The sequence below is a fragment of the Simochromis diagramma genome, unplaced genomic scaffold (assembly GCF_900408965.1).
Source record: "Simochromis diagramma unplaced genomic scaffold, fSimDia1.1 OVJJ01000344.1, whole genome shotgun sequence".
Lineage (NCBI taxonomy): Eukaryota > Metazoa > Chordata > Actinopteri > Cichliformes > Cichlidae > Simochromis > Simochromis diagramma.
Genome location: NW_024387375.1, coordinates 9,527,142 through 9,542,745, shown reverse-complemented (window position 1 = coordinate 9,542,745; position 15,604 = coordinate 9,527,142). Strand labels below are relative to the sequence as shown.

The following is a 15,604-nucleotide window of genomic DNA, read 5'->3' as shown; positions in this document are numbered from 1 at the left end:
TTGCTAGGGAGAAGAGTATTTATTTTTGTTATGAGAATCAAACTGGTTAACATTCATAGGTGTTCTCAATAAGCTGAATACACCTAATTTCTGAAAAATGCAGACAGCTATCATTTGAATGCGATTCTGAAGTGTAATACATGTTTTGCTAGGGAAAAGTGTGCATTCAGTGACTGGTTGGTGAGTGGTTTCGGGAGGCTAGTGGCACTCTCAAGGTGAAATTAATCGCAAAGACCGAAAACCTTTGGGTGCTTGACTCCAAGCAGATTGCCATTGTTGCCCACAGTTTGTATGACACCTAATGGCTGCAAACAGTAACAAACTACTTGTGGAGTATTAGCGAAAATGTGAAAAGTAGAAAGCAAACCGGAAACACTTTCTTTCCAAGTTAGTTAGGTTTACTTTGAAAGCAAACATTATCCGCTTCTTGTTTGTGTTGCACACTTTCAAGTTTTATTGCCTCTCCACTAGCAGGTGGCAAGTGTTCGCAGGTAAGTCACCATCTTTCATGCAAACTACAGGTAACCATGGAAATCTGCTAGCAACAGCATAGATGTCAAGTTAGACACTGAAATAAAAGGGCTTTAGGTGAATGCACTACACAACAACCCCTAATCTTTAAACTTAACCACATTTGTTGCCTCTGATGTTCAAACTTTAACTCTTCTCCTGTAGAGACGTCCTGCAGGGGGGCAGAGGGAGGGAACAGCGCAGACGTCACTGGGGGGAGCAGGGTGAATTATACAACATATATATTTTCAGAATCAATACAGAGTGTGTGAACAATGGGGGTTAGACATTATATGACATTTCTAGAAGAGCTGGGTAACCCTGGTTTCCAGATAGATGTTTTTACTCATGTTGCTGGACAATTACAGCCATTTAAAAAAAAAAAAAAAAAAAAAACATTAGAAGGGGAAAAGCTTTCATCATCCAAACGTTCAAGCAGAGCCAGTTGATCATTTTCAAACCCAGATTTGAGTTCTTTTTATTAAGTGGACGGTCTGTCTGAGGTTACCGCTTTTTCTTGGCTCAGAGATATCACTCATGAAACATCTGCAATAATACTCTTGCTGTACACAAACATACATACATACATAAATACTCCTAAAAAAAACAAACAAAGAAAACATAATTAAGCAGTAATTACACAGTAGAAAAAAAGAAACTTAAAGCCAATTGCTCTTGCTACAAAATTGCGAAGACTTAAAAAAGGCAATGCTAATGAAATGGCTGTGCTGTGAAACGGCGGTAACGCCTCGCATCTTCTCTAAATCGTCTTGTAGCGTGTTGTTCAGCTCCACACGTACGTGGAGTCTTCATGTCGCTGTGTGTTTCATTCAAGTCCAGCTTCTTTGATATGTATGTTGTGTTTATTTTCTTTTTTCAAATTTTAGTCAGGTGAGATGACGAGTTCTGTGTGCAAGGGCTGGAGTTTTTATCTGACGAGGTGGAAAGTGAGCCAGTACATGAAAATGGGCTGTGCTGCTGCTATAGCCATGGTGAGGTACATCCTCAGTTGGTTTCTGGCTCCTCTCACTAGCTTCCCTTCTGCTGCTGCTTCTGACAACAGCTTCAGACGCAGAGTGCGTATCTGAGGAGAGACAAGCAAAAGATATTTGAAAACGTTTTATTTGCAGCTCTAGATTTTTTAACCTGAGCATCCACCAAAGTAGCTTTGCAAAAAGACAAATTTATCTTATACTGTCTTAAACTGCTGGGTTATACAACCCCCTCAGTTCAACTGTCGGACACAAAAACTCTTTCAACGCCTCTTTCTTTAACACCCATCTCCCTAAATTGTCTTTTTCTTCTGACTGGCTGCTCCTTGACTCATCAATGCAAACAGCACAACACATTAGGAAATTTGTGCTAAACAGAAGTCAGGGTGGAACAAGAGTACAGGAAAAACAAATGATACAAAAAACTTGAAGGCTAAACGTCTGGATCAAAAGGATTATTGCAGTCTCTGAAACTTTGGCCATGTTTAACAACAGCACCCCCAAGTGGAAAAAACGTAAGTCTGCAAAGTACCTGACCGGTCTAACTTTTTATCTTTAAACATGACTACCCCAAGTTTCAGGCAGTTATGATAAAAAAAAAAAAAAAAATCACGAGGAATTTATTATTATTGTTGTTGTTGCGATTATGTACTAAAAAATACAGAAGGATTCATTTGCACAGTTTGACGTTAGATCTATGAACCTTTAAGGCTTTCTGACATGTGTTCAAGCCTATAAGCATCTTCAATAATTTATCCTTTTCAGGGTCGCAGGGGGCGCTGGAGCCTATCCCAGCAGTCATAGGGCGAGAGGCGGGGTACACCCTGGACAGGTCGCCAGTCTGTCGCAGGGCCAACAAACTCCACACAGAAAGACCCCGGTCTGATGGTGGAATTGAACTCAGGACCTTCTTGCTGTGCAGCAACAGTGCTAACCACCGTGCCGCCCTAAAATCTGTACACTAAAACAAAATTACTAAACGTAAGTAAATAATTTTACTCACCATGAAGACAAAGATGGCAGCACAGCACCACAGCAGAGACAGATAATATGCTGGCTTCCCAAACAAAAGGCCCGCCACTAAGCCTACAATCATCCTACAGAAACAAAAGGAGAGATATACACATTTAAGGCATGACACTGACAGATTCAGAGTAATAAAAGGCAAACAATGACACCAATTGGTACATACCCAACATATTTATAGCCAGCAAAGGCCAGCAGGTCTATAGTGGTGAGGTCTGTATTTACAGTGACAAGGTAGAGCGACAGGAGGACCACCAGGACTTCCATGATTAACCACACCAAAGCTGAGCTTGCCTGAACTCCCAGCAGCTCTGGTGAAAACCTGAGGAAGGCACAAAATAACAGAGTCCATAGAAATATAACAGAGAATACTCTAAATCCTTTATTATGAACCTGTGGTGATGTTCTCCATTTTTGGCTTTAAGGTTTGAAAAGGACAGCCTTTAAGAAAATGAAATGGCTTAAACCAGAAACACATAAAACTACAAGTCTCCAAAAAGCGTTTAAGATGGTCATAACCAGAGCTTAGGGTCATACTCAAATGTGCATCACTCTGATAAAAACATGGATGCAGATGTACCTGCTCTGTGTGCCGAGGGCAAGTCCGGCCACCAGGATGTATGTGATGAAGCCCATGGTAGGAATATAAAGATCGGGAGCGTTCACATCAAAGCGCGGAGCCACAGGAGTGTCCTGCTGGTAGCTCACCTCCCAGTTCTGCAACATACATGATCACACACTTACTTTCAAAGATGTAAGACCCAAAATAAACATGTTTTTAAATATTTGGGTCTATGTGAAGATATTTGAGACACATTACTTTTCAAGACAGACCTAGAAGCAGGTTTCTTCTTTTATCTTAAATATTTATGGAAAACCACAAGCAATCTCTACACATATCCACCAGAATGATTGACATTTAGCAGGTGTAAAGAGACTCACTTCGTGCATATATGGGAAAACTAGAAGGCCCAGCTTCTTCCCGACGTACACTGTGTCCACAGCAAAGTAGTACTTTAGCTTGGAAATTGGGATGAATCTATCCAGCTGAAACAAGCAAGCATGTGGACATAAATGAGGCTCTGACTAACAAGGGCAATCACTGGATTTATTCTACCATTATTATCAGATTAAACATGAGCAGGATTTTACTGGACTCATTCCTGTTAAAAATTGGTGAGCTGCTCTTACGTTCTTGTCAACCATTTCTCTCCCCTGGGATGCCAGCGAGCTGCCATATGCCATGGCCAGATTGGACATGGGCTCTGACAGGAGGGTCTGACCAGGAAATCCTGCAGTTTGAGGGCCGGCCTGCTGGTTCCTGCCAATGTGACACAAGACAGGGGATCAGCTCAGTGAACGTGATGATCTAATCAGCAAAAGCAATATTTACAACACATGCAAGCAGAAGACAAAAGACATGAGCTCGATAAAGTAAAACATGAGGTGTGGAATGTTGTCGCCCCCTTCTGGCACTGAGAGTATTTGTAAAAACACAGTCAAAGGCTTCTTCTTAAGAAGGAAAAAACAGCTTCATCCTCATTGGCAGGAGTCCCACCTGTATCCTGCCTGTGGTCCAGGCCCAGCTCTGCTCGTATCCTCAAACAGCTGACTGCCATCTGGACTGTCCCCTGGACTATTCCTTAGACGCATACTGGGCTCTGTGTAAAAAGACAGAGTTTGAGGAAGGAGAAAACACTCATGATGGATATACTTAAGGGTAATCAATCTGTCCAGTTAGGAAACATGAACTATTGTGAACCCATTTCACCTGTTTTGGTGAATACAGGTGCAGTGGAGAGACATCGATAAGAGAGCCCCTAAAAAAGGGGTTTTAAAGAAAATTCTGCATTTAACTGGGGCCAGTGAAGTGACTTCAGTGCAGGGGTAATATGCTCAAATTTCCACATTAGTGTAAAGACACTGGTTGCTGTAATTGGGCCAAAATGAATCCGTCTTTCTGATGATTTGGATAATCTTGTAAATAAAGGGTTACAGATGCAAGGACTAATTTCTCAGAGCCAGTTTGAGATCTGGATTTTCTAACTTTTACTATTCGTTAAGTGGTAGAAAAATGATTTAACTGTTCTCAGAAGGGGATTTTAATTATGAGAAAAAAATCTGTCTCTAAGTTTTTAGACTCACAAACAAATATTTCCATCCCGTTTCAGTTCAGTTCTTAAAAGTTTCGAGACATCCAGCAATTATGAAGAGGTGTTAGATCAGAGGAAAAAGACAGGTATAACTTTGTATCATCTGCATAACAACAGTAAAGTATATTATTATTATTATTATTATTATTATTATTATTATGTATGATAGCAACAAGTGGGATCGTGTAAAAGTTAACAAGTAATTGACTAAGAACACCCAAAGTTTTTAGACCACAGTGTGCTGTTGAAGAAGCTGGTCTGAATTAGCCATAAAGAGAACTGTTAAGGAAAGTACACGTCTATTTACACAAAATAAATTCATAGTATGAAATCTCAGTACAGAAGACAGTCTTTTAAGTCATTTCACTGAAGTATTATTCATATAATCAGACACTTATCACAAGACCTGATTACTGCATCCTCAGGCGCCTACTGCTTGTTTAGACCTTGTTTTCCTCTCCCGTGTAAAGAGCAGCACACGGAAAAGAGAAGTCTTAAGAATGAAATAAAGAAGCTAAAAAAGTGAAATAAATATGTAAATATTACAAAACTGTTCTACTTTAAGCAAGAAAGCAAGCTTCTTCAAGAGGGCCCCCTCTGCAGTGGCTTGACACATTTTTTAAAAGCACAAAAATAACACTGTACATTCATTACTAATCATTAAACTGATCGGAGTTCAAATAAGCACTGTTTACTGCAAGCTCTGGCTCCTAAACAAACAAAGCTCAGCATAGAGGGAGCAAAAAAAAGACTCCGAATAAGTAACGTCATCAGAGGGGACCGTTAGCCAGCCCAGCCCGTGCAACGGGAGACGAATTAGCTAGTTAGCAGTGTCAACACATATTGTCGGCGCCTATTATATAATTAAAGCTCTTTAATTAAAGTTGAAAGTTAAGCTTAAATTCACCGTTTAACTGTCCGTGTTTACACAAGTTGTTTAACGTCAGCAGGTAGTCTCAACCGGCTGATAAGAGCGAGCTAACAGTAGCCAGCATCAAATGTGTGCATGCACCCGGCAAACGTATGAACTGAGCTAATGAGAAAATTACGTACGTAACTTACGCTGTCTGAACCCACTTTGAGTTGCAGTATAATCCATTTTAGAACAAGCAGGCGGTAGCGGCAGCTGTCAAACAAGCGACACTACTTGAAGTTGGTACTAGTTAGCGAGCTACACTGGGGAAGCTGTGGTCATTCATGAAATTTTACACGGAAGTGAATACGCTCTTCTTCTTCTTCTCTTGTAAATGTAACGATGAACGGACGTGAGAGGTGAACACCGCCGTCTGCTGTGTCGAGGTTTCTTCACGTCTATGCCCACGATAACGTTTCTATTGGTTTTTGCTTTGCTGCATTAATCATGGGCGACTGTGACTGTGTTAATAACCTTCTACACATAATAGCACATATTTATCCAGTATGTTTATTTTAACAGTTTTAACAGTGAGTAACAGATAATTATTTTGACCATAGTCTTATGAAGTAATTATTTTATACATTTTTATTGTGTAGTTTTCAAAAAAAAAAAAAATACACAATGTTCCTGTAAGCTATGGAAGATGTATTAGTAATCTGTACAGAAACAGACACCCCCTATTACACGCGCACCTCATGGTTATTTTTATGGGTTGATAAAATTCGGTTCATATAACAGGGCTGATCTTTAATAGTAACTGGTGATTGTTTTATGATCTAGTATGGATAATAAGGATATGACATAAAATATAATATCAGTAGGAGTAATGTTATGAAAACTGACACATTCAGATTTCTTCCTGTCTGGAATTACCTCAAGGCGTGCAATTAGATTAAACACTTAGGCTATTACATAACCAGTTATTGGACAATGGGGGCATTTATAGACAGAGCTGGAAGTTATATTAAGCTAATAAGTTGGCTCATTAATTTAGTACGTGTAGTGAATGTGATGACCTCTCTCTTCTGAGCCGTTTGAACTTCCCTGCATACTGCCCATCTGTAATGTTGTTATAGAAAAGACCGAATGCAGAGACTCACAGTGGTATATAATAACAGTATGATTCTCCTCTGAAAGCACCAGGAGGCTACAGAGTTACCAAGATGTTTGTGTATTTTGGTGCCTGAACATTTACACACATCTAGTTTGCAAACCAACTAAAGTTCACTCCATTAACTAACAACAACAAAACATCAGTGATTTTTTTAAAACTCTGTGACTCTGGACATTACAGTGCTTATCAGACTGTCAGTCAGCTTCATTGAACTGGAAAAACTTACTGTACGTTACCGTAGCAATTACTGCTTACATCAAAATTGTCTGTAGAAAACCTTAGACACATATCTGACTATAATCAGTCATTTGTCATGTTGTAATTGGTCACACTGATCTAAAAATACCTATCCACGTTGGGATCTTGGAGATTAAAGGTGATGATATGTATTTAAGTGAAAGTGAGACTGAAATGAATTTAATAAGACTCTAAAACTGTACTAAATGTATCTTAAAGTGACTTTTTAAAAATGGACTAGTACTTAAAAAAACATTTTCTACTCAATTATTCACACAAGTACACTCTGAACCAACATTTACTTTTTTTGTTGCTTTTCTGTGTTCTGACTTACTGTAAAATAGACAAGACTTGGAATGTGATCACACTTGACTGCTTGGCTGCCCATGAACCATCACCCGTAATGCCTTGTTTTTGTGTGGCACGACAGGAAAGTGTGACAGAGTTTTAAGGCCACATTAAAAAAAAGAAATATATTATTGATCATTTTGAGAATAAACACGAAATTTTGATATAAAAGTTGCTGTTTCAAGACAAACTGCTACAGTTGCAACACCATCTGAGTTAGTGAAAGCAAGCGAAGAAGCATGCATGAAGTCATTTAAATCCACACCATTTAGTAACTCGTTGTTTTGACTGAAGACTAGATGGTTAAAAATAATGAGAATCTGGGGCTGTGAGCCTAGTCAGAGATGTGCCACTGACTTCCAAATATTAAGCAAGAAAATCAAACAAGATGTATAAAAGTGTGAATTTCGTGTTACTATCGCTGGCTTTATAAATAACTCATGAAGTTACGTTGAAACCAAGCACACCATTGTTTTTCTTGTGACATTACCAATAAGTTTGATGTGTCACATGGCCCTCTTCTTATTGAAAAAACAAAGTTGTATCCAAGATGGCCGACTTCTAAATGGCCACCATGGTCACCACCCATCTTGAGGAGTTTGCCCCCTCACATATACTAATGTGCCACAAACAGGACTTTAATATCACCAACCATTCCCATGTTATTACTGTGTATTCATATAAATGGCCCACCCTGTATACATGGCACACATACACACACGCCTACATATATCTATATGCTTGACTTTTCCGGCATGGCTCGGATTTGTTATATAACTAATAAATACCACAATAACTTTCAAGTTTTGCGATTGTTTTTTGCAGATTTCTGAAATATTTGTGCAACCTGAGTCTGTGAACAAGTTTATTTTAGCTAGTTTCAGATTTTAGTTTTGGTTTTATGACCTGTTACTAAATATTTTAGCTCTAGTGTGTGTAGCTTGTTCTCATATATACATAATATCCTATCTGCCCAACACCGTATGAGATTTCATCAGCTGTATCAGTAATTTTATGGGTGTTTTTTGTACACACCTCTTCTCGCTTGATCAACACTTGATGGACATGTCACTATGCATTATCACAAAAGATGACTTTCCTTTCTTTCCTTTCCTAGAACACCCAGCTATGTCTGACTGGAATAATACTTTTTCGTGGGCTAATCAGTGCTTTCTTTTACGTTACATACATCATTCAGCAAATGTGTTCTTCAGAATGTTTGACGACAAAAGAAAAATCTGTCTTTTATTCACTGTCATTCAGATAAATACGATTGGTTTAAAAGCATTTGGGGAGTTTCCAGACACAGCATTGGAGATGATTTACATAAAATAGCTTGGCCTTTACAGGAATCAAGAACAGCCAACACCCAGCCCCCAGAATGCGTTCCGTGGCTGCGACAGTGAACAAAAGATGCGGGGGTCACACCATCAGAGACTGTGCAGCGACTCTACTGCCCCCAAGTGGCAATAAAATAAAATAAAATAAATCAAGTGACGCACATTTAATGCATCACTCTTAAAGCGCTAATTTCCCTCATTTTGTGTAGTCTATGAAAAACGATTATGCACATATTAAAAAGATTAAAAGAAATGTAAAGAGTTTACTCTCTATATTTGGGGTTTCACAGTGTTTATTATATATATAGCATTTTAATTCATTCATTCATCCATTCACACAACAGCCTTATTAAAAAAACACAATATGTGAAAAAAATTGTGGCTATGATGTCTTTTTTATTGTATTTGTTAAAGTTGTGTTTTACAGTGATTGGACGTGGAAGTGTGATAAGGAAATGTACCCAGTAAAACCACATTTCTTCCTGTGGGTTTTAACTGATAAACATGATGTGAGCACACAAACTAATTTTGGCAGCGAACTGATTCAATCTGTGGATCTGCTTCCTCTCTCTCTAATCGTACACATTTCACTTGTCACTCTTTTGTTTAAGTTGACTTTGTGTCTCACTCTCTCCACTGACAGCTGGAGTCACCAGCCCTCAGGCACCGTGACAAACTCTGTACTGCACAACGAACTCTGAAACAGCCCGGCCTACACATGGACATGCAGGGCACATAAATGTGGAGTAATTTTCTCACGCTAAATTATGACACACACACACACACACACACACACACACACACACACACACACACACACACACACACGGGTTAGAGCAGGGACTATTTTCTCATGCATTTGAAAATCACTGCAAAGGGCACAAAGTACTATAGAGGTCTACAGTCATTAGAGGCAATTTGTATCATCATCAAAAAGTATCTCTTTGTACGGCATACAGAGTCCCAGGTAGTGTAATTATTGTTGTTGCACTCTGGTGCATTTGGATGTGAAAACATTATTGCTGAAATAATCATGGGGTATATAAAGCAGGAAACAATTAGCTGTTTCTGGATGGTCATCAGTACTTAGTGTTTGAAAATAAGAACTGAATAACAGGAAAGTTATTGCATTTTGTTTTTCAGAAATTTTTAATGATAGATTTAAATTAATCTTTAAGATATTGTTACCCTACCTAAATCAATATAAAACATAAAGAGGAAATCCTCTAAGAGACTATTTTAAACTTTATTTTAGGACCTTTCTAAACATATAAATGCATATTTAAATGTGTGCTGCATTTCAAAAGATACTAAACACAAACCAGAAATGGAAACTTTTGTTTATAGTCAAAGGTTTCCCTCACCCAAAGAGCCAAAGAGCCAAAAATACATTTTTAAGAGACACTATAACACAATAATAACCTATAACACATAGGGGAAATATTTATTATCTACATGATTTAATCACAGCCTGTGACTCCTTTATAATGGGGTTAAAAAAAAACATGCACGCAATACATTCATAATTCAAGGATCCACCTTTGGGATTATGGGGTTCAATCCAAAGTAAGTTGTAACAGGAAGACGTGGAGTTTAGTGCCAAAGCCATATCAGCATGCTTCATGTGCAACATACACATCCACAAAGGCAGAGAGAGAGAGAGAGAGGGGGGAGAGAGACATGTATTGAGAGAAGAAACTCTTTTGTGAAGCATGAAAAGCATTCACAAGTACACTGAGTGAAGCACAGCAGTGCCGTTTTGAAGCCCTCATACTCGTTTTTCTTCTCCTTTTATTTTCTTTGCTGTCAGCTGTCTGACTTCTACTTTAAAGACCGCCTTCTTTAGACGCTCTAGCTGGCAACCTTTGACCCCGGGATAATGGAATTATCACTGATGTCTGCACAGGTAAGGAAACAGAAATATGGTTATCCATATAAGCTCTCACTTTATGACTTTTAGAAGGATATTTAAAAAGGTTTTTTTTTTTTTAACTAAAGAGGAGATAACGAGATACTGGATCATGGTAGAAACTGATTGAGACAATGTGATTTTAGAAGAGAGCACTCCCATCAGGATAAAAATGTGTCATCATAAGACAAAGAGGTAACACTGTTATAATACTTACTTCCCCTGTAATGAAATGGAATTTCACTGTATTTTGTTTGAAATTAATATGTATTTATATTTACCTAGAAGTACTTAAAGGATGATTTGCTACCCTAGAATAGGGTACACAAATTATACTGTAAGAAATTTGAAGTACTGCATAAATTCTGGGCAATTTTGCTTAAAACAAACAATATTTCCCAGTCTTTCGTCATAAGTACACTGTACGATATGGAGTGGCTTAACCTTGGCTTCCATGTGTTTTACAAGCATGAAGAAACCTCTGTCTGAAAGTTAAATTTAAACCACAACAGTGGAAGAAAAGAAAAAACCGAGTTGAATCAGAATCAGCTCCATCATTATAAAGTCACGTAGACCAAATTTTTACAGGTATTTCTTTTCTTGTAAGCTGAAAAACAAGAATAGTCCTTATCACATTTTAATTAGTAAAATAAAAGTACAGAGATGAATAGACAAACCCATCATACACAACAACATAATGAATCTAAAGGTGTAAAAAGGCAAAGTGAATCCACTCCATAGTACAGTGTACTTTTGATGTCAGATGGGGAAATATTACCATTAAACTGCACACTATTACTGTAATAAATTTTTAAATATTTAAATTTCCTTATAGTATTGATTCGTTTAAAGTAAAAACCTGATTTGTGACCCCCTTACTCTTACCTTTAAGAATTTGTAGGTAAATATAATGAAATTGTAATTTAAAATTAACAGTGGAATTCCATTTAATTACAGGGGACTTATGCCTTTCGATGACCTTTATTATCATTTAGAACAACTTTGCACTCATTTACAGTGACCATGCCACCAACTTCTGCTACATCCACTGGATTCCCTGGCTGTAGCGGTCAAATGTTCATATGTTGTCCAGTATCAAAGCTTTAAAAGCCCACAGCCTGATCTCATAGTAATCAAGGTTTTCCAGACATAGTGTATTGTAGTGAAATTATTATAAAAGTAGACAAAGTACAGATCCCACACTGTCTACTTTTATCAGCCTTTATTATTACTTGGGAACTGTAGCTACAGTGTGTAGACTGAGTCACTGAATCATTAGAAAACTTTTTGTACACTGAAGAGTACAAAATTGCACATTATTTGTACAATTTTAGACAGAGCACACATACAGATATGAGTCAGAAGCAGTCTGTGCAGTAGCTTCTCCCAAAGTAGACACGCGAGCAAGGACTCACGCTTGATTTAAACAACTGAGTCACAACAGCGCTGCTTTTTTCCCGTCTTTCTGCCAATTCTTAACAAAGTGGAGTGAAGTATCCATGAGCCATACACTCATGTGGACTGAAATAGAGTTGAGAACAATTTGGGGTACAGCTTTGTTCACAAAGACATCGTTGTCCATGAGGGTACTGCTCACATGACTCAAACTGAATGCATATTCCTTTGCTGTATGTTGATTTGCCTTCAAGTGTTATAATTTAAAAAATCACATCACTGTCAGATAGAGGGCTTTCCATTTTCAGGATGCATGAATGAAGCAGTTTTTGCACATCAGCAACTCAACATTTTACTTTTTATCCAGTGAAGCTTTCCAGTCCACTAAGTTCATTTAAAAGTCTTTCATTAAAATAGCATCCAAAGAACAACATGCTTACAAAAATAAGAACTTGGACTTTTTTCTTCAAAGGTTAACACAGCAGCCTCTATCCTGTTACTCTGAATCATGAAAGAATATTCTTCTCTCATTTTTTCCCAGCCTCTGAATTATGATCTTGAGCTTTAGCTATAACCTGAGGGCAATGTTTTATGTTGCAGTAGTGACCCGTTTGGGTATTGGAGGGCTATAAAGCCTACAGATGTGTTTTGCAATATGTCCACAGGCTTTTAAGTGCAAGCACAGTAAAACTCCTATTATCACTGAATGTGCTCTTTGAGGAACTGAGTCACTTTTACTGTAGTGCTTTATTTGCAATAGAAAGCATCTATAGTGCATCTCCAAAGATGATTTTTTTAGTTTTCTCATAAGAAAATATTTGAGTAAGGCTGTCTATTAGCTTGTCCTTTTTTTTTTTCAAAAAAATCATAATTATTTAGTGGCAAGTATAAAATAGATACATCTTTCTTTATGTGGAAAGGATAAATGAACTTACAGATATGACGGGTCATTTTTAAAGGATTTTTTTAAGGACTAAATAGTGTTATTGACACTTAGAAACCATTTTTTACATGTCTTTGGACAAAATGTAAAAAAAGATAGTGGTTGTGACAGCATTCATTCATAACAGACACAGTTTAATAGACTCCCGATGAAATATGCCACAGAAGTATTTATTTATCACATCTGAAAACCTGCTGTTTGGGGAAATAAATAATTTTTCCAATTTGGCAAAAAGAGCTTTCATATATCAAACAGTATGATGCAAAGGCACAAAGAGGAGATGTCACTGTATCACACACAGTAGTTTTGGAGATTGGGTACCTATTTCCTGATGGGTACCCTGTTGTGCAAAGTCTCCTGTTACCATCTGCTTATGGGCACTAAATCAACACACCCTCAGTGCAAAGACATGCTCAAGTAATGGCAACAGAAGCTCAAAACTTTTCCACACAGCTGGTTAGACTTTATGTATGTGTGCTGTAGGTTAAAATATAAACTCTTTCAACCAATAATAAACAGTTTTATATCTCTCAATTGAGTGGTAGTTCCCTTTAATCCTCTACTCATTGAGCTTCTCTGCTCCAGACGTGAACTCTGTCTGGCTGAAGGAGTTTGATGGAAAGCCTCATCTGATAGCCATCTGTTCTTAGATAGTTCATCAGATGTGCTCAATGTGTGGTCTTTAATCACCCCACACTAACTGTCAGTGTCGCAACATCGTCGCTAACTTAACCCCACGCATCTCCAAAACTTTGTTAAGAAAAGAACGTATTTTCAAGTGAAAGGCTCAAGGGTCATAACTGAGCTGATGAAGGATGTAAATCTAATGTTTCCACTACATTAAATATGGCACAAAATATAGTGCCAAAGAAATCAGTTTCATAATCCGCCTAATTCAAGGTTGACCTTTCAGAAGAGTTAAAAGAAAAAGGAAACAAGTGAAATGTTTTTTTCAATATGTATTTGTCAAATCCTGTAGATGCTGAGTGTCCTTGAGCAACAAACCTCCAAGACTGCTCCTCTGTTGACCCTTTTCCTCTCTTTCAATCCCAACCCCCTTTTTTTCTTTCTGGGAGTGACTGTTAGACTGGTCTTAATTAAGCAATGCCAATCAAAGTGTGTGCGATGTAAATATAGGTCAGATTACCATCTGCTAAAGAGTTTATCAGATGCTTCGGAGCGACATCTGCGTAGCACACACAGCAAATTGGATCCATCACGAGCAGCTCGTTCTTCCAGTTCATCCAAAACAAAGAAACATGGATCAGATTTTCGTCTTGCTTTGTTTAACAAATAAGTTACCCACATCCATACAGTGATCTATACAGAACTACAGGGCTGTAAAGTAAAGCATGTATGTAATACTGAGAACTAAAACTACTAATACGTTTGCTGTTCTGCCTGAATAAACATTTATGACCAAAATATGTGATCATATTTTTTTTTTGTATTTTGTTTTCAGCATTAAGAAGTCTCCTGTTACTGATGTCCAGTTGTCCAGCACTGAGGACAAGTAAAACTACATTAATCTAAGTAGTTTAACTGCAATCATATTTGATATTTTTTAAAATAATGATCAATATAGGACCACAATAGGAAAGGAATTAGTTTGTTTTTTTTAAGTATCACATCTTCTCTCCTGGAATTGAACCCCACTTTCTTTTCAGGCATGATAATGACTGACTGAAGGCATGCCCAGGCAGCACATTAGTCAAACAGCTACCACCCGTTACTTGACCTCCGCGTAAAGCATATGTCATCAGTATTCAGGGCTCACATCATCCCAAACAACATGGCTAAGAATCACAATGGCCTTAACAAATACGTGACATTGGCAGCATCATCGACTGCACATGTGACTGCTGGACACAAACTACAAGCTGAGCTTGCACAAGACATTTTTGTGTTATAGTGAATTTATTTATTTACACACACACACACACACACAATATCTATCTATCTATCTATCTATCTGTATGTGTGTATATAAACTAAGTAAAGCTTTTTTTATACTTAGCTTAGGTTTACCAAACTACATTTAGCTCCAAGCCATGTTTGGTGTTGTTCATTTCATCCAGTGTGAATTATTTGGTAGTCTGTGCTTTTAAAGTGTTTTCTCAGCTGTGTTTTGTCAGCAAAAATGAGTGAGGAAGTTTGAAAGTGAAGCTGTATATAAACAGTTTCTGTAGCAGTTACACTAGCGAGTCATGCATTTCTTTAATACCCAGACTTTCTATTTATCAGACGCTGAACTGCTGACATGAATCGTTGTGTAATATTTTGCTTTTCCACTAACTTTCTGACCAACTTCTACAACTTCTTGACCCCTACTGTGTAAAGGTTGCAAAGCAGTACTTCATATATATTATGACAGAGCATGATCATGTACTACAGAGCAGGTTCTGTCTTGACCTAAAGATGGAAAAAGCATTAAGCGTTAAGGTAGCATGCACTATAAATATGGAGCGAGCTTCCAGAGAAAACTTCTGTAGTGTCTTATTTTTTGCCTTGGTTCTTTATTTTTAAATTTCCTTTAAACTGGGTTCCTTGATTTTAATATACTTTACAAGGTTTTTATGTTTTGCACTTTAAAGGTGTTTTGATTTTTTTATGCAATTATTATGTAATTATGTAAATCCAAACTAGCCATTGTGTATGAAATGTGCCTACAAAGTTTCTTTGTTTCTACTTTGTGTGCTTCACATTGTTTGGGAAGTCTTT

At 37.7% G+C, this 15,604-nt stretch overlaps 1 protein-coding gene across 3 annotated transcripts; it reads right to left on the bottom strand.

Annotated features, from left to right (window-relative positions):
- Nucleotides 1-5,932, bottom strand: yif1b (Yip1 interacting factor homolog B (S. cerevisiae)). Of its 3 annotated transcripts, none has more exons than XM_040009407.1 (8): nucleotides 5,735-5,932; nucleotides 4,087-4,189; nucleotides 3,720-3,849; nucleotides 3,471-3,575; nucleotides 3,109-3,245; nucleotides 2,695-2,850; nucleotides 2,506-2,599; nucleotides 1-1,594 (listed from the first exon to the last, which is right to left on the bottom strand). In XM_040009407.1, the coding sequence occupies exons 1-8, from the start codon at nucleotides 5,778-5,780 to the stop codon at nucleotides 1,439-1,441; spliced, it is 927 nt and encodes a 308-aa protein (XP_039865341.1). In that variant the 5' UTR covers nucleotides 5,781-5,932; the 3' UTR covers nucleotides 1-1,438. The 3 variants fall into 3 exon arrangements, with proteins under 3 accessions (XP_039865341.1, XP_039865343.1, XP_039865342.1); XM_040009409.1 differs by having other exon boundaries at nucleotides 5,759-5,932; XM_040009408.1 differs by having other exon boundaries at nucleotides 5,744-5,931.
- Nucleotides 5,933-15,604: the final 9,672 nt, after the last annotated feature.